The 17,573-nt window shown below is 37.5% G+C and overlaps 3 protein-coding genes and 3 pseudogenes across 3 annotated transcripts; all 6 read right to left on the bottom strand.

Moving 5' to 3' along the window:
* Positions 1 to 1,314: 1,314 nt before the first annotated feature.
* Positions 1,315 to 2,265, bottom strand: LOC129370517 (odorant receptor 131-2-like). Its single transcript, XM_055046558.1, has one exon. The coding sequence runs from the start codon at positions 2,260 to 2,262 to the stop codon at positions 1,315 to 1,317; it is 948 nt and encodes a 315-aa protein (XP_054902533.1). The 5' UTR covers positions 2,263 to 2,265.
* A 1,995-nt stretch (positions 2,266 to 4,260) lies between these two features.
* LOC129370651 (odorant receptor 131-2-like) lies at positions 4,261 to 5,208 on the bottom strand. The gene has a single exon (XM_055046769.1). It carries the CDS (start codon positions 5,206 to 5,208, stop codon positions 4,261 to 4,263), a length of 948 nt encoding a protein of 315 aa, XP_054902744.1.
* A 1,411-nt stretch (positions 5,209 to 6,619) lies between these two features.
* On the bottom strand, positions 6,620 to 7,633 carry LOC129370655 (odorant receptor 131-2-like). Its single transcript, XM_055046773.1, has one exon. The coding sequence runs from the start codon at positions 7,628 to 7,630 to the stop codon at positions 6,683 to 6,685; it is 948 nt and encodes a 315-aa protein (XP_054902748.1). The 5' UTR covers positions 7,631 to 7,633; the 3' UTR covers positions 6,620 to 6,682.
* A 1,959-nt stretch (positions 7,634 to 9,592) lies between these two features.
* Positions 9,593 to 10,539, bottom strand: LOC129370516 (odorant receptor 131-2-like; annotated as a pseudogene).
* A 1,223-nt stretch (positions 10,540 to 11,762) lies between these two features.
* LOC129370515 (odorant receptor 131-2-like) lies at positions 11,763 to 13,796 on the bottom strand (annotated as a pseudogene).
* Positions 13,797 to 16,592: 2,796 nt separating this feature from the next.
* Positions 16,593 to 17,537, bottom strand: LOC129370514 (odorant receptor 131-2-like; annotated as a pseudogene).
* Positions 17,538 to 17,573: the final 36 nt, after the last annotated feature.

Genomic DNA, 17,573 nt, shown 5'->3' with positions numbered 1-17,573 from the left:
CTTTAGACTTTGAATTTGAACTTCTTTTAGAAGTGACAGCTTTAACAAATATCCATCCATTTTCTGTTCACCCTGTAAACCCTATTTACTTATTTTCTATGCGAATATGAAAACCTGATGATGTTTCTTCCTCAGTGAGATTCAGACACTGGGAGAAGGTTACTGGTTTCTCGGTCAGAAGCTGGTTGCAAACCTGAGGCCAGCAGCTGTCAGTCAGTTCTGGTAGATCTGAACTTTGGTTTGATGACGTCAAGATGAGAAACTGCAGACTGATAGGAGGAACCAAAGAGCTCTGCAGAGGTAAAGGCAAATCTTCTGGATCTGGCATATAATTAATTTAATTTCACATAATTATTGCGGTAGAAGCCATTTGTTTGTTAAAACTTAATCAAATATATTTGCCCTATTTGATGTTTGTTGTGACACTTTTGCTGCAAACCAACGAGGTAATTAGTCCAAGTTTGTCGTTTATTGAACGTTCAGAAACTGCAGTGGCTGTGATGAACCACAGCGAAAGTAAACAAAGATAAAATAACCCGAATAGGTGACCTTAATTTGAAACTGATCACTTTCAGTGGAAAAATTAATAAATGTCAATAAAGATTTTGTACGAATTTGAAATACTGTCGCATAATAAAAACACATGGCTCAAGAAAATGCAATATTTTAAAATAACACCTATTCGGGTTATTTTATCTTTTCTAGTCAAAGTGAAGAATCTCAGAAAACAATTTTTCAGAAGTTGTCAGAAGAAATTGATAGAATTTCTATCAATAGAATAGGGTATTAGTCCCACCTTTAGCCTCTTTTAAAGAGGCAGAGAGAGTTTGAGCTCAGATCAGCTAGAGATTGGAATATATGCCAAACAAATTAAAAGTTATTGCTTTTGAAATTTGAATCATTCATTATGAGCCTCTGCTTTGAAATTTTTATTGATAAAGTAATCAGGACAAAAGGGAATTATTCTACAGTGAACAGCTTTTCAAAAACAACCAGTCATCTGATAAAGTTTTATTTTGCAAACCCCCCCAAAAGGATCACATTAAAGCTATTTTGGCAATAGGAACAACTTAGATGGGATCATTTAAAAGCTTCATTAAAGCACAATTCCTGAAATGATAATTTATATAGAAAAAAAAGAAGATATTTCAGAATTCTTCATTCTTAAATACATGTTAAGATCTTGTCTATCCACATTAACTAAAGACTTGGTGGTGTCTCAAGTACAATATCAATACAACACCACAGCCAAATGCCATTTACATTTACACAGTCAGGTATCCCAGACAAATATGATGTCCTGGTCCGAAACTCTCAGGTGAATGGTTCATTTGAGAGTTTCCATCTACAAAACAGATAGTGTAATAGAACAGGTCTGATGGTCTGATCTCTTAGGCCATAAATTAAAGAAGTCAAACATCTGGGTAAGACAATAAAAATCACGTAAAAAACCTCCTGGACCCATACAAACACTAACCTTCGTACAGTCTTTGCAAGAGCTAAGAGCAGTGGGTAGTAAAGGGTATAAGACAGACTGAGGAAGAGCTGGACCAGGTGCAGCAGAATTGTCTTACGAGCTTTCAGGGCAGATGCTTTATCTGTAGATGCTGACTTGGCTGCTATTACAACTCCAGTGTACGAGGAAATTACAGTCAAACCGGCTGAAACAAGTACCACAGCGTTGTACGCTCTGTCATAATTATCACACAGTGAATTTGGAAACCAGCCCACATCAGTGCAATAGTCTTGCATCAAGACACTCCCAAAGTTTTCATATGAATATTCTATCAAAAACATATTTCTTGTGATATTATTTAGTGAACTGACAGCCCAGGCTACAATAATGGCCACTACTGTGTTTTTGGTGGTGATAATGGAAGCGTGCCTCAGTGGGTAGCAAACAGCCACATATCTCTCCAAAGACATTATCACCAGTGTCAGAGGAGAAATTCCTGCTGTGAGATTGGCCATAGTAGTGATGGTACCACAAACGGCATATGTTATTCTAACTCGACCAAGAGCGAGAAGAAACAGAACCTGAGTCACGGCCAGCTGAGCAGTGTCTGCAACGAGGAGGTTATATAGAAGAATATAACGACAAGTGTATCGAAACACAGGTTTACTCCTCAAAGAGAACATCAAGATCCCATTAATGAGGAGGAAGAAACACGCGGGACCTGTAGAGAGAAAGGTAAGTACAATTCTTTCCAGTAAACCCTGATACTGCTGTTCAATAGTGACGTTAAATGGGGAAGAAGACATTGCAGCATGTCAAAAATATACCTGTTGTCGATGCTGAAAAACTGAAGTAAATGTTAAGATAAAACAGCAGTAAAAAGGAGACATTAACATACAAAGACAGTGCAAAGTGGGCAGATTGGACTCTGTACGTGTTGCCGTGGGGGCAGAGGTGGTCTGCAGGGTTTCACTGGATCCACACGTGTTTTATGAGCTTTTTCCTGCAACCTGCTCACGTGGTAGATCACATGTCTCACATTAGTGGATCACCATGAAGTGATGTAATTTCCTTTCCACTGTTTTTCATACACAGAATGGCTCGAATAAACATTTAAACATATCAAATTTATGTTAAGACAATATTCTGCTTTTTAAAAAATTACTGGAAAATTAACTGGTAACCTAATCAGCAGTTTTGATAACTCACTGGATGTTGTGGTGTTGCTGTGACACACTGAGATGCTATTTGTGAGAATGCTCTCCACTAACACTCTGCAGGCCACCATGAGGGGTCGGCGGCCCACTCAAGCCTTCTCAAGCACTCCAATGAAGTGCAGCTTCTTTTGGGGCTTTCTCAGTGTTATTGCACTGTTGACTGACCAGCTCAGATCCAAGGTTATGTTGAAGACCCAGGAATTTCCAAGTGTTAACAACTTGAAAATCACATTTTTGCTCTAACACCTCCTGGCTCTGATTGGTTGTTTCTGAACCTGACAGGTGTGCTTCTGCCAATGACAGTAGGACTGGGTAGAGGCAGAGGAGCTCTTATTTTCAGATTCTGTCTTACGTTATACTGTTACACATGGAGGCAGTTTTAAAATTATTTAAAAAAACATATTGTTTATAAATCACCAACTGAAACTTTAAATGTACTTTTCATCAAGCCCACATTATGTATCATGTTTTTATTGATCTGATGTCACATTCTCATTGAAAACATGCATTTATTTGCAAGAGCTTGAGGAAAAATTTAAATTTGCACAAAGGTTTAAACATGAGTTTGTGTAAATAATATATAGTGTTTCACTTAGCAAAGTTAGCTTGTAAAACTTTTCTATAAAACGATAAACTTAATAACACTGTTATTAAAATTTGGCGGCCTCATACACCCATCAGACTTTTGTTTCCCCACCAAACAAATGCCTTTTAATCAGACAGATTTATTTATTTCAAGGAAAACCCCTTGAGATGTACCATGTTTGTCACTAAATGTCGACCAAGTCGAGTTTATTTGTACGATAAAAACATAATACAGTAATGAACAGCTCATTTTGTCAAATGTCATCATCAAATTGATCAATAATAATAATCAAACATCAAATTTATTGACCGGTGGTCCAGTTATTAATCAAAGGCAGCACTACACATATGTGACTTTAGCCTTGATTTAAACAACCTTAGTGTTTTGGCTGCTTTGCAGTTTTATGGAGACCAAAAACTCCTGCATGACTTGGCACATAAACGCTTATCTCATGCTGCTCAAGTTTTCTGCTGATTCCATGATAATCAAAATTTTTATGTTTCAAATTCAATTTCAAACAGCATTTTCAGCCACATACAGAAATAATTTAGGTAAAAACTCAATTAAAAAAGATGGCCATTTAGCTTTATGAACATATTTTAATTATATTTTTAAGTATATTGAGAAAACAGTAACAACATAGCACAAGTAACAACGCAAACATTAAAAAAGGCAACGATTTAATTTAGATCAGCAAAGCTAAACGTGTAAACAACTTGTACATTTTTTAATTGCTGTATTAAACTTGCACATTTTTTAGATCTTCTGGAATACAATCAATCAAATTTAGTTTGTGTAGCACCTCTCAGCAACAAGGCACTTCAAATGCTTTACATCACAAAAATACAAAATCATGAAACACACGGTCAACATTTTGCACATCAGATGATCAATTCATATTTTATCATTAGGTTTAAAAAAAACTCTACACAGCTGTATTTCTAATCTAGAAACAAAGTCCCATAACTTAAGAAAAAAAAATGTGCTGAGTGGAAAAACTACTAGCCACTGATTTTGACTTTAAGTCGACAACACAGATAGTACAAAAGAACAGGTCTGATGGTCTGATCTCTAAGCCCGTAGATTAGAAAACTCAAACATCTGGGGAAGATAATAAAACAAACATAAAAAACATTCTGAACCCATAAAAATGCCACTCTTGTTAGAATTTTTGAAAGCGCTACAACAAGTGGGTTGTAAATGGTGGAGGAAAGACTCAGACCAAGTTGAACCAGATGCAGTAGCAGGGTGTTACGGGCCTTATGAGCTAGAGCTTTATCTGTGGAGGCCGACCTGGCTGCTATAATCACACTGACATAGGAGAAAGTTGTAGCAACACCAGCTGATACAAACACAACACATGTGTAGGCCCTGTCATATTCTGCAGTTACAGCACCAAGCAGCAAAGCTATACGGGAACAAACGTCTTCTATTTGCCAGCTCTCAATTTTTCCTATTGAAAAGTCTAAAAACAACAGAACACGGGTGAGATTGTTCAGTGAACTGACAGCCCAGATTGCAACGATCACTACAGTTGTGTTTCTGACGGTGATGATGGAAGAGTGCCTCAGTGGGTAGCACACAGCCACATATCTCTCTAATGGCATCACCACCAGTGTTAGGGGAGAAATCCCAGTCGTAAGGTTAGCAAGCATGCTAAGAACAGCACACAGCGAATAAGCCAGCTTGACTCTGCACACCGACAGTAAGAACTGCACTTGACTCTGCGCCAGCTGGACAGTGTCTGCCAGAAGAAGGTTGTAGAGCAGAATGTAACGACAGGTGTCACGAAACACAGGTTTACTCCTCAGCGTGAACAGAATGGTCCCATTAATGTAGAGAAAAACAAATGATGGAACTGTAGACAGGGTGGAAATCAGAACTATCCTCAACAGATCCTGGTTCTGACTTGTTGTCATGTTAGACTCAGACTGTGACACATTAAACATGCTGTCGAGTTCCTAAAATTGCTAAAAATTTACCTTTTGGTGTCATGAATACAGGAAAAATAATTCAGTTGGTATTCAATGATTTCACAGTATTTAATTTATTTTGAAATGTCTGTCAAACATGACATCATCACTGATTAACAGTCATTGTTGATCAAGTGCCAATATGGTTGACAGTTGATCATAATGACACTTAGGATCAAGTATCATGTTTAAGTTCTGTTTGAAACAGAAATCAAACAGAACTTAAACTAACATTTAATTTCTATTTGTTTGAAATAGAAACAAATAGAAATTATTTGTGTCTATTAGGACAGTTGAATAAAGTCCTAAAGGACTTTAGACTTTGAATTTGAACTTCTTTTAGAAGTGTCAGCTTCTAAAAGAAGTGAATTATAAACTTAATGAATTATAAACTTAATTTATTTAATTATATTTATTTTCACATTATTTCCACATAATTATTGCGGTAGAAGCCATTTGTTTGTTAAAAACTTAATCAAATATATTTGCCCTATTTGATGTTTGTTGTGACACTTTTGCTGCAAACCAACGAGGTAATTAGTCCAAGTTTGTCGTTTATTGAACGTTCAGAAACTGCAGCTGCTGTGATGAACCACAGCGAAAGTAAACAAAGATAAAATAACCCGAATAGGTGACCTTAATTTGAAACTGATCACTTTCAGTGGAAAAATTAATAAATGTCAATAAAGATTTTGTATGAATTTGAAATACTGTCGCATAATAAAAACACATGGCTCAAGAAAATGCAATATTTTAAAATAACACCTATTCGGGTTATTTTATCTTTTCTAGTCAAAGTGAAGAATCTCAGAAAATGATTCTTCAGAAGTTGTCAGAAGGGCTAACTTGAAGAAATTGATAGAATTTCTATCAATAGAATAGGGTATTAGTCCCACCTTTAGCCTCTTTTAAAGAGGCAGAGAGAGTTTGAGCTCAGATCAGCTAGAGATTGGAATATATGCCAAACAAACTAAAAGTTATTGCTTTTGAAATTTGAATCATTCATTATGAGCCTCTGCTTTGAAATTTTTATTGATAAAGTAATCAGGACAAAAGGGAATTATTCTACAGTGAACAGCTTTTCAAAAACAACCAGTCATCTGATAAAGTTTTATTTTGCAAACCCCCCCAAAAGGATCACATTAAAGCTATTTTGGCAATAGGAACAACTTAGATGGGATCATTTAAAAGCTTCATTAAAGCACAATTCCTGAATGATAATTTATATAGAAAAAAAGAAGATATTTCAGAATTCTTCATTCTTAAATACATGTTAAGATCTTGTCTATCCACATTAACTAAAGACTTGGTGGTGTCTCAAGTACAATATCAATACAACACCACAGCCAAATGCCATTTACATTTACACAGTCAGGTATCCCAGACAAATATGATGTCCTGGTCCAAAACCAGGTGAATGGAATGAGAGTCTCCATTCACCTGGAAACTCTCAGGTGAATGGTTCATTTGAGAGTTTCCATCTACAAAACAGATAGTGTAATAGAACAGGTCTGATGGTCTGATCTCTTAGGCCATAAATTAAAGAAGTCAAACATCTGGGTAAGACAATAAAAAGCACATAAATAACATTCTGGACCCATATAAACACTAACCTTTGTACGGTCTTTGCAAGAGCTGAGAGCAGTGGGTAGTAAAGGGTATAAGACAGACTGAGGAAGAGCTGGACCAGGTGCAGCAGAATTGTCTTACGAGCTTTCAGGGCAGATGCTTTATCTGTAGATGCTGACTTGGCTGCTATTACAACTCCAGTATACGAGGAAATTACAGTCAAACCGGCTGAAACAAATACCACAGCGTTGTACGCTCTGTCATAATTATCACACAGTGAATTTGGAAACCAGCCCACATCAGTGCAATAGTCTTGCATCAAGACACTCCCAAAGTTTTCATATGAATATTCTATCAAAAACATATTTCTTGTGATATTATTTAGTGAACTGACAGCCCAGGCTGCAATAATGGCCACTACTGTGTTTTTGGTGGTGATAATGGAAGCGTGCCTCAGTGGGTAGCAAACAGCCACATATCTCTCCAAAGACATTATCACCAGTGTCAGAGGAGAAATTCCTGCTGTGAGATTGGCCATAGTAGTGATGGTACCACAAACGGCATATGTTATTCTAACTCGACCAAGAGCGAGAAGAAACAGAACCTGAGTCACGACCAGCTGAGCAGTGTCTGCAACGAGGAGGTTATATAGAAGAATATAACGACAAGTGTATCGAAACACAGGTTTACTCCTCAAAGAGAACATCAAGATCCCGTTAATGAGGAGGAAGAAACACGCGGGACCTGTAGAGAGAAAGGTAAGTACAATTCTTTCCAGTAAACCCTGATACTGCTGTTCAATGGTGACGTTAAATGGGGAAGAAGACATTGCAGCATGTCAAAAATATACCTGTTGTCGATGCTGAAAAAACTGAAGTAATGTTAAGATAAAACAGCAGTAAAAAGGAGACATTAACATACAAAGACAGTGCAAAGTGGGCAGATTGGACTCTGTACGTGTTGCCGTGGGGGCAGAGGTGGTCTGCAGGGTTTCACTGGATCCACACGTGTTTTATGAGCTTTTTCCTGCAACCTGCTCACGTGGTAGATCACATGTCTCACATTAGGGATCACCATGAAGTGATGTAATTTCCTTTCCACTGTTTTTCATACACAGAATGGCTCGAATAAACATTTAACATATCAAATTCATGTTAAGACAATATTCTGCTTTTTAAAAAAATTAATGGAAAATTAACTGGTAACCTAATCAGCAGTTTTGATAACTCACTGGATGTTGTGGTGTTGCTGTGACACACTGAGATGCTATTTGTGAGAATGCTCTCCACTAACACTCTGCAGGCCACCATGAGGGGTCGGCGGCCCACTCAAGCCTTCTCAAGCACTCCAATGAAGTGCAGCTTCTTTTGGGCTTTCTCAGTGTTATTGCACTGTTGACTGACCAGCTCAGATCCAAGGTTATGTTGAAGACCCAGGAATTTCCAAGTTTAACAACTTGAAAATCACATTTTTGCTCTAACACCTCCTGGCTCTGATCGGTTGTTTCTGAACCTGACAGGTGTGCTTCTGCCAATGACAGTAGGACTGGGTAGAGGCAGAGGAGCTCTTATTTTCAGATTCTGTCTTACGTTATACTGTTACACATGGAGGCAGTTTTAAAATTATTTAAAAAACATATTGTTTATAAATCACCAACTGAAACTTTAAAAGTACTTTTCATCAAGCCCACATTATGTATCATGTTTTAATTGATCTGATGTCACATTCTCATTGAAGACATGCATTTATTTGCATGAGCTTGAGGAAAAATTTAAATTTGCACAAAGGTTTAAACATGAGTTTGTGTAATATATAGTGTTTCACATAGCAAAGTTAGCTTGTAAAACTTTTCTATAAAACGATAAACTTAATAACACTGTTATTAAAATTTAGCGGCCTCATACACCCATCAGACTTTTGTTTCCCCACCAAACAAATGCCTGTTAATCAGACAGATTTATTTATTTCAAGGAAAACCCCTTGAGATGTACCATGTTTGTCACTAAATGTCGACCAAGTCGAGTTTATTTGTACGATAAAAACATAATACAGTAATGAACAGCTCATTTTGTCAAATATCATCAAATTGATCAATAATAATAATCAAACATCAAATTTATTGACCGGTGGTCCAGTTATTAATCAAAGGCAGCACTGCACTGACGTAATTTTAGCCTTGATTTAAACAAACAGTTTTATGGAGATCAAAAACTCCTGCATGACTTGGCACATAAACGCTTATCTCATGCTGCTCAAGTTTTCTGCTGATTCCATGATAATCAAAAAATTTTATGTTTCAAATTCAATTTCAAACAGCATTTTCAGCCACATACAGAAATAATTTAGGTAAAAACTCAATTAAAAAAGATGGCCATTTAGCTTTATGAACATATTTTAATTATATTTTTAAGTATATTGAGAAATCAGTAACAAATAGCACAAGTAACAACACAACATTAAAAAGGCAATAATTTAATTTAGATCAGCAAAGCTAAACGTGTAAACAACTTGTACATTTTTTTTTGCTGTATTAAACTTGCACATTTTTTAGATCTTCTGGAATACAATCATTCAAATTTAGTTTGTGTAGCACCTCTCAGCAACAAGGCATTTCATAATGCTTTACATCACAAAAATACAAAGTCATGAAACACACAGTCAACATTTTGCACATCAGATGATCAATTCATATTTTATCATTAGGTTTAAAAAAACTCTACACAGCTGTATTTCTAATCTAGAAAAACAGTCCCATAACTTAAGAAAAAAAATGTGCTGAGTGGAAAAACTACTAGCCACTGATTTTGACTTTAAGTCGACAACACAGATAATACAAAAGAACAGGTCTGATGGTCTGATCTCTAAGCCCGTAGATTAGAGAACTCAAACATCTGGGAAAGATAATAAACAAACATAAAAAACATTTTGAACCCATAAAATGCCACTCTTGTTAGAATTTTTGAAAGCGCTATAACAAGTGGGTTATTAATAGTGGAGGAAAGACTCAGACCAAGTTGAACCAGATGCAGTAGCAGGGTGTTACGGGCCTTATGAGCTAGAGCTTTATCTGTGGAGGCCGACCTGGCTGCTATAATCACACTGACATAGGAGAAAGTTGTAGCAACACCAGCTGATACAAACACAACACATGTGTAGGCCCTGTCATATTCTGCAGTTACAGCACCAAGCAGCAAAGCTATACGGGAGCAAACGTCTTCTATTTGCCAGCTCTCAATTTTTCCTATTGAAAAGTCTAAAAACAACAGAACACGGGTGAGATTGTTCAGTGAACTGACAGCCCAGATTGCAATGATCACTACAGTTGTGTTTCTGACGGTGATGATGGAAGAGTGCCTCAGTGGGTAGCACACAGCCACATATCTCTCTAATGGCATCACCACCAGTGTTAGGGGAGAAATCCCAGTCGTAAGGTTAGCAAGCATGCTAAGAACAGCACACAGCGAATAAGCCAGCTTGACTCTGCACACCGACAGTAAGAACTGCACTTGACTCTGCGCCAGCTGGACAGTGTCTGCCAGAAGAAGGTTGTAGAGCAGAATGTAACGACAGGTGTCACGAAACACAGGTTTACTCCTCAGCGTGAACAGAATGGTCCCATTAATGTAGAGAAAAACAAATGATGGAACTGTAGACAGGGTGGAAATCAGAACTATCCTCAACAGATCCTGGTTCTGACTTTGTTGTCATGTTAGACTCAGACTGTGACACATTAAACATGCTGACGAGTTCCTAAAAATTGCTAAAAATTTACCTTTTGGTGTCATGAATACAGGAAAAATAATTCAGTTGGTATTCAATGATTTCACAGTATTTGATTTATTTTGAAATGTCTGTCAAGCATGACATCAACACTGATTAACAGTCATTGTTGATCAAGTGCCAATATGGTTGACAGTTGATCATAATGACACTTAGGATCAAGTGTCATGTTTAAGTTATGTTTGAAACAGAAATCAAACAGAACTTAAACTAACATTTATTTTCTATTTGTTTGAAATAGAAACAAATAGAAATTATTTGTGTCTATTAGGACAGTTGAATAAAGTCCTAAAGGACTTTAGACTTTGAATTTGAACTTCTTTAGAAGTGTCAGCTTCTAAAAGAAGTAAATTATAAACTTAATGAATTATAAACTTAATTTATTTAATTATATTTATTTTCACATTATTTCCACATAATTATTGCGGTAGAAGCCATTTGTTTGTTAAAACTTAATCAAATATATTTGCCCTATTTGATGTTTGTTGTGACACTTTTGCTGCAAACCAACGAGGTAATTAGTCCAAGTTTGTCGTTCAGTTCAGTTCAGAAACTGCAGCTGCTGTGATGAACCACAGCGAAGGTAAACAAAGATAAAATAACCCGAATAGGTGACCTTAATTTGAAACTGATCACTTTCAGTGGAAAAATTAATAAATGTCAATAAAGATTTTGTATGAATTTGAAATACCGTCGCATAAGAAAAACTCATGGCTCAAGAAAATGCAATATTTTAAATGTGCCTTTTCTAGTTAAAGTGAAGAATCTCAGAAAATGATTCTTCAGAAGTTGTCAGAAGGGCTAACTTGAAGAAATTGATAGAATTTCTATCAATAGAATAGGGTATTAGTCCCACCTTTAGCCTCTTTAAAAGAGGCAGAGAGAGTTTGAGCTCAGATCAGCTAGAGATTGGAATATATGCCAAACAAACTAAAAGTTATTGCTTTTGAAATTTGAATCATTCATTATGAGCCTCTGCTTTGAAAATGTTTATTGATACAGTAATCAGGACAAAAGGGAATTATTCTACAGTGAACAGCTTTTCAAAAACAACCAGTCATCTGATAAAGTTTTATTTTGCAAACCCCCCCAAAAGGATCACATTAAAGCTATTTTGGCAATAGGAACAACTTAGATGGGGTCATTTAAAAGCTTCATTAAAGCACAATTCCTGAATTTATATAGAAAATTTATATAGAAAAAAGAAGATATTTCAGAATTCTTCATTCTTAAATACATGTTAAGATCTTGTCTATCCACATGAACTAAAGACTTTGTGGTGTCTCAAGTACAATATCAATACAACACCACAGCCAAATGCCATTTACATTTACACAGTCAGGTATCCCAGACAAATATGATGTCCTGGTCCGAAACTCTCAGGTGAATGGTTCATTTGAGAGTTTACATCTACAAAACAGATAGTGTAATAGAACAGGTCTGACAGTCTGATCTCTTAGGCCATAAATTAAAGAAGTCAAACATCTGGGTAAGACAATAAAAGCACATAAATAACATTCTGGACCCATACAAACACTAACCTTCGTACGGACTTTGCAAGAGCTGAGCAGTGGGTAGTAAAGGGTATAAGACAGACTGAGGAAGAGCTGGACCAGGTGCAGCAGAATTGTCTTACGAGCTTTCAGGGCAGATGCTTTATCTGTAGATGCTGACTTGGCTGCTATTACAACTCCAGTATACGAGGAAATTACAGTCAAACCGGCTGAAACAAGTACCACAGCGTTGTACGCTCTGTCATAATTATCATACAGCGAATTTGGAGTCCAGCCCACAGCAGTGCAATAGTCTTGCATCAAGACACTTCCAAAGTTTTTATATAAATATTCTATCAAAAACATATTTCTTGTGACATTATTGAGTGAACTGACAGCCCAGGCTGCAATAATGGCCACTACTGTGTTTTTGGTGGTGATAATGGAAGCGTGCCTCAGTGGGTAGCAAACAGCCACATATCTCTCCAAGACATTATCACCAGTGTCAGAGGAGAAATTCCTGCTGTGAGATTGGCCATAGTAGTGATGGTACCACAAACGGCATATGTTATTCTAACTCGACCAAGAGCGAGAAGAAACAGAACCTGAGTCACGGCCAGCTGAGCAGTGTGCAACGAGGAGGTTATATAGAAGAATATAACGACAAGTGTATCGAAACACAGGTTTACTCCTCAAAGAGAACATCAAGATCCCATTAATGAGGAGGAAGAAACACGCGGGACCTGTAGAGAGAAAGGAAAGTACAATTCTTTCCAGCAAACCCAGATACTGCTGTTCAATGGTGACGTTAAATGGGGAAGAAGACATTGCAGCATGTCAAAAATATACCTGTTGTAGATGCTGAAAAACTGAAGTAAATGTTAAGATAAAACAGCAGTAAAAAGGACATTAACATACAAAGACAGTGCAAAGTGGGCAGATTGGACTCTGTACGTGTTGCCGTGGGGGCAGAGGTGGTCTGCAGGGTTTCACTGGATCCACACGTGTTTTATGAGCTTTTTCCTGCAACCTGCTCACGTGGTAGATCACATGTCTCACATTAGGGGATCACCATGAAGTGATGTAATTTCCTTTCCACTGTTTTTCATACACAGAATGGCTCGAATAAACATTTAAACATATCAAATTCATGTTAAGACAATATTCTGCTTTTTAAAAAAATTACTGGAAAATTAACTGGTAACCTAATCAGCAGTTTTGATAACTCACTGGATGTTGTGGTGTTGCTGTGACACACTGAGATGCTATTTGTGAGAATGCTCTCCACTAACACTCTGCAGGCCACCATGAGGGGTCGGCGGCCCACTCAAGCGTTCTCAAGCAGTCCAATGAAGTGCAGCTTCTTTTGGGGCTTTCTCAGTGTTATTGCACTGTTGACTGACCAGCTCAGATCCAAGGTTATGTTGAAGACCCAGGAATTTGTGACCCTCTCCACTTTTGTCTTCCTGATGGAGAAACGGTAGTGATCAGTTGCTTTGTCTTTCCTACAATGAGTATGATATGATTCTCTTCCAGAATAGTGTGCTGTTGAGCACCTCGGTGTTAGCTGTCTCATCTCCTCCCTTGATGAGGCACAAGATGATCTTTGTTGTCTGTGCATTTTGTGATCACTGCTTCATTGGTGGAGAATCAGTTTTTCAGGTGTAGAAAGTGAGGCAGCAGCCCTGTTGATCTATTGCTGATTTTCACCTTGAAGACCATTTCTCCTTGCTGAGGTCTGTCCACAAGAAAATCTACTGACACATGGGCAAGTTGGGGGTGTCAGTTGGAATTCCCAGTTCAACCAGTTCTCCAGGCATAATGGTGTTGGAGACTGAACTGTAGTTAAAAAGGAGTATCCTGACATATGCTCTGCCAATGCTGACAGGACCTACTATTGTCTATGTCAACTTTTCTTAATAGTGAGCCCAATTGCAATAATGGCATGTGTTTTGGGCTATGAGCACCTTAATTTTCTATTGAGGAATTAAAACGACTAGCTTTTGGAATATATGAATACCATACCATACCAACTTTATTTATAAAGCACTTTAAAACAACCACAGCTGAAACAAAGTGCTGTACATAAAATAGATAAAAACAAATACAGTTTAAAACAACAAACATACAATATAAAACTAGATCTCGCTGGAGTTGAAAGCCAAGTGAAATAGATGGGTTTTAAGACGAGCTTTGAAAGTGGACAGTGAAGAGGCCTCTCTGACCTGCAAAGGCAGGTCATTCCATAACTTAGGACCCCGACAGAGAAAGCTCTGTCCCCTCTGAGCTTCCGTCTAGATCTCGGTTCCTCCAAGAGCAACTGATCTGCAGATCTAAGAGACCGATAAGGTATATAGGGGTGAAGAAGCTCAGTGAGGTAAGCCGGGGAAAGATTTAAAAACAAACATAAGAATTTTAAAACGGATCCTAAAATAAACAGGCAGCCAGTGAAGTGATGCCAAGACAGGGGTTACATGCTCTCGCTTTCGAGTTCCTGTCAAAAGTCTTGCAGCCGCATTCTGAACCAGTTGCAGATGTGAGAGCAGTGACTGACTGACTCCCAAATATAGAGAGTTACAGTAATCCAGTCGAGTCGAAATAAAAGCGTGGATCACTGTTTCAAAATGCTGCCTGGAAAGAAAAGATTTTACTGATGCCAATCGCCTTAAATGATGAAAACTGGACTTAACCACAGCTCTAATTTGGCTGTCCAATTTAAAATCACTGTCCACCTTAAAACCAAGATCTGTAATAACAGGTTTATAAAAGAAATAACATGTAGGACTCTGTTCCTTCACTGCTGAAGGCCAAGTGGGAGAGGTTTAGAATCGCTCGTCTTTTACTGGTTGCATCACATTTTACGGGATTGAATCTCTACTGGTGTGTATTTGAAAATTTCGACCGATGGCATTGCTGCGCTTCATTTGCGTGGCAACTCTGGCACCGTCTTAGACCGTATTGATATTGGGGTTCTGAGAATTAGTGTGGACCTCCTGGAAATCAAGATCTGCTTCATTTTAGAGTTGCCAAATGACAACTTTTTGGTCCTTATCTGTCCAAGCAGAAATTCTTTCCAAGTGTTAGGCTTCTGGCCAGTCCTCCCTCCCACACGAGCCAGGGAAGACGGGTCAGAATGACCTGGATTTGTGCCAGAACCTTTTCCTTGCAAAACAACTTGAAAATCACATTTTTGCTCTAACACCTCCTGGCTCTGATTGGTTGTTTCTGAACCTGACAGGTGTGCTTCTGCCAATGACAGTAGGACTGGGTGGAGGCAGAGGAGCTCTTATTTTCAGATTCTGTCTTACGTTATACTGTTACACATGGAGGCAGTTTTAAAATTATTTAAAAAACATATTGTTTATAAATCACCAACTGAAACTTTAAATGTACTTTTCATCAAGCCCACATTATGTATCATGTTTTTATTGATCTGATGTCACATTCTCATTGAAGACAATCATTTATTTGCATGAGCTTGAGGAAAAATTTAAATTTGCACAAAGGTTTAAACATGAGTTTGTGAAAATAATACATAGTGTTTCACTTAGCAAAGTTAGCTTGTAAAACTTTTCTATATAACGATAAACTTAGATACACTGTTATTAAAATTTAGCGGCCTCATACACCCATCAGACTTTTGTTTCCCCACCAAACAAATGCCTGTTAATCAGACAGATTTATTTATTTCAAGGAAAACCCCTTGAGATGTACCATGTTTGTCACTAAATGTCGACCAAGTCGAGTTTATTTGTACGATAAAAACATAATACAGTAAAGAACAGCTCATTTTGTCAAATGTCATCATCAAATTGATCAATAATAATAATCAAACATCAAATTTATTGACCGGTGGTCCAGTTATTAATCAAAGGCAGCACTGCACTGACGTAATTTTAGCCTTGATTTAAACAGTTTTCTGGAGATCAAAAACTCCTGCATGACTTGGCACATAAACGCTTATCTCATGCTGCTCAAGTTTTCTGCTGATTCCATGATAATCAAAAAATTTTATGTTTCAAATTCAATTTCAAACAGCATTTTCAGCCACATACAGAAATAATTTAGGTAAAAACTCAATTAAAAAAGATTGCCATTTAGCTTTATGAACATATTTTAATTCTATTTTTAAGTATATTGAGAAAACAGTAACAAAATAGCACAAGTAACAACACAAACATTAAAAAAGGCAATAATTTAATTTAGATCAGCAAAGCTAAACGTGTAAACAACTTGTACATTTTTTAATTGCTGTATTAAACTTGCACATTTTTTAGATCTTCTGGAATACAATCAATCAAATTTAGTTTGTGTAGCACCTCTCAGCAACAAGGCATTTCAAAATGCTTTACATCACAAAAATACAAAGTCATGAAACACACGGTCAACATTTTGCACATCAGATGATCAATTCATATTTTATCATTAGGTTTAAAAAAAACTCTACACAGCTGTATTTCTAATCTAGAAACACAGTCCCATAACTTAAGAAAAAAACTGTGCTGAGTGGAAAAACTACTAGCCACTGATTTTGACTTTAAATCGACAACACAGATAGTACAAAAGAACAGGTCTGATGGTCTGATCTCTAAGCCCGTAGATTAGAGAACTCAAACATCTGGGAAGATAATAAAACAAACATAAAAAACATTCTGAACCCATAAAAATGCCACTCTTGTTAGAATTTTTGAAAGCGCTACAACAAGTGGGTTATTAATAGTGGAGGAAAGACTCAGACCAAGTTGAACCAGGTGCAGTAGCAGGGTGTTACGGGCCTTATGAGCTAAAGCTTTATCTGTGGAGGCCGACCTGGCTGCTATAATCACACTGACATAGGAGAAAGTTGTAGCAACACCAGCTGATACAAACACAACACATGTGTAGGCCCTGTCATATTCTGCAGTTACAGCACCAAGCAGCAAAGCTATACGGGAACAAACATCTTCTATTTGCCAGCTCTCAATTTTTCCTATTGAAAACTCTAAAAACAACAGAACACGGGTGAGATTGTTCAGTGAACTGACAGCCCAGATTGCAACGATCACTACAGTTGTGTTTCTGACGGTGATGATGGAAGAGTGCCTCAGTGGGTAGCACACAGCCATATCTCTCTAATGGCATCACCACCAGTGTTAGGGGAGAAATCCCAGTCGTAAGGTTAGCAAGCATGCTAAGAACAGCACACAGCGAATAAGCCAGCTTGACTCTGCACACCGACAGTAAGAACTGCACTTGACTCTGCGCCAGCTGGACAGTGTCTGCCAGAAGAAGGTTGTAGAGCAGAATGTAACGACAGGTGTCACGAAACACAGGTTTACTCCTCAGCGTGAACAGAATGGTCCCATTAATGTAGAGAAAAACAAATGACGGCACTGTAGACAGGGTGGAAATCAGAACTATCCTCAACAGATCCTGGTTCTGACTTGTTGTCATGTTAGACTCAGACTGTGACACATTAAACATGCTGTCGAGTTCCTAAAATTGCTAAAAATTTACCTT

The sequence above is a fragment of the Poeciliopsis prolifica genome, unplaced genomic scaffold (assembly GCF_027474105.1).
Source record: "Poeciliopsis prolifica strain line A6 unplaced genomic scaffold, Auburn_PproV2 SCAFFOLD024, whole genome shotgun sequence".
Classification (NCBI taxonomy): domain Eukaryota; kingdom Metazoa; phylum Chordata; class Actinopteri; order Cyprinodontiformes; family Poeciliidae; genus Poeciliopsis; species Poeciliopsis prolifica.
Note: the sequence above shows the minus strand (reverse complement) of the source record. Positions and strands in the feature narration are given on the sequence as shown.

Excerpts from the sequence above, each read along its gene's own strand:
- LOC129370517 (XM_055046558.1), bottom strand. The coding sequence starts at position 2,262 with ATGTCTTCTTCCCCATTTAACGTCACTATTGAACAGCAGTATCAGGGT.
- LOC129370651 (XM_055046769.1), bottom strand. The coding sequence starts at position 5,208 with ATGTTTAATGTGTCACAGTCTGAGTCTAACATGACAACAAGTCAGAAC.
- LOC129370655 (XM_055046773.1), bottom strand. The coding sequence starts at position 7,630 with ATGTCTTCTTCCCCATTTAACGTCACCATTGAACAGCAGTATCAGGGT.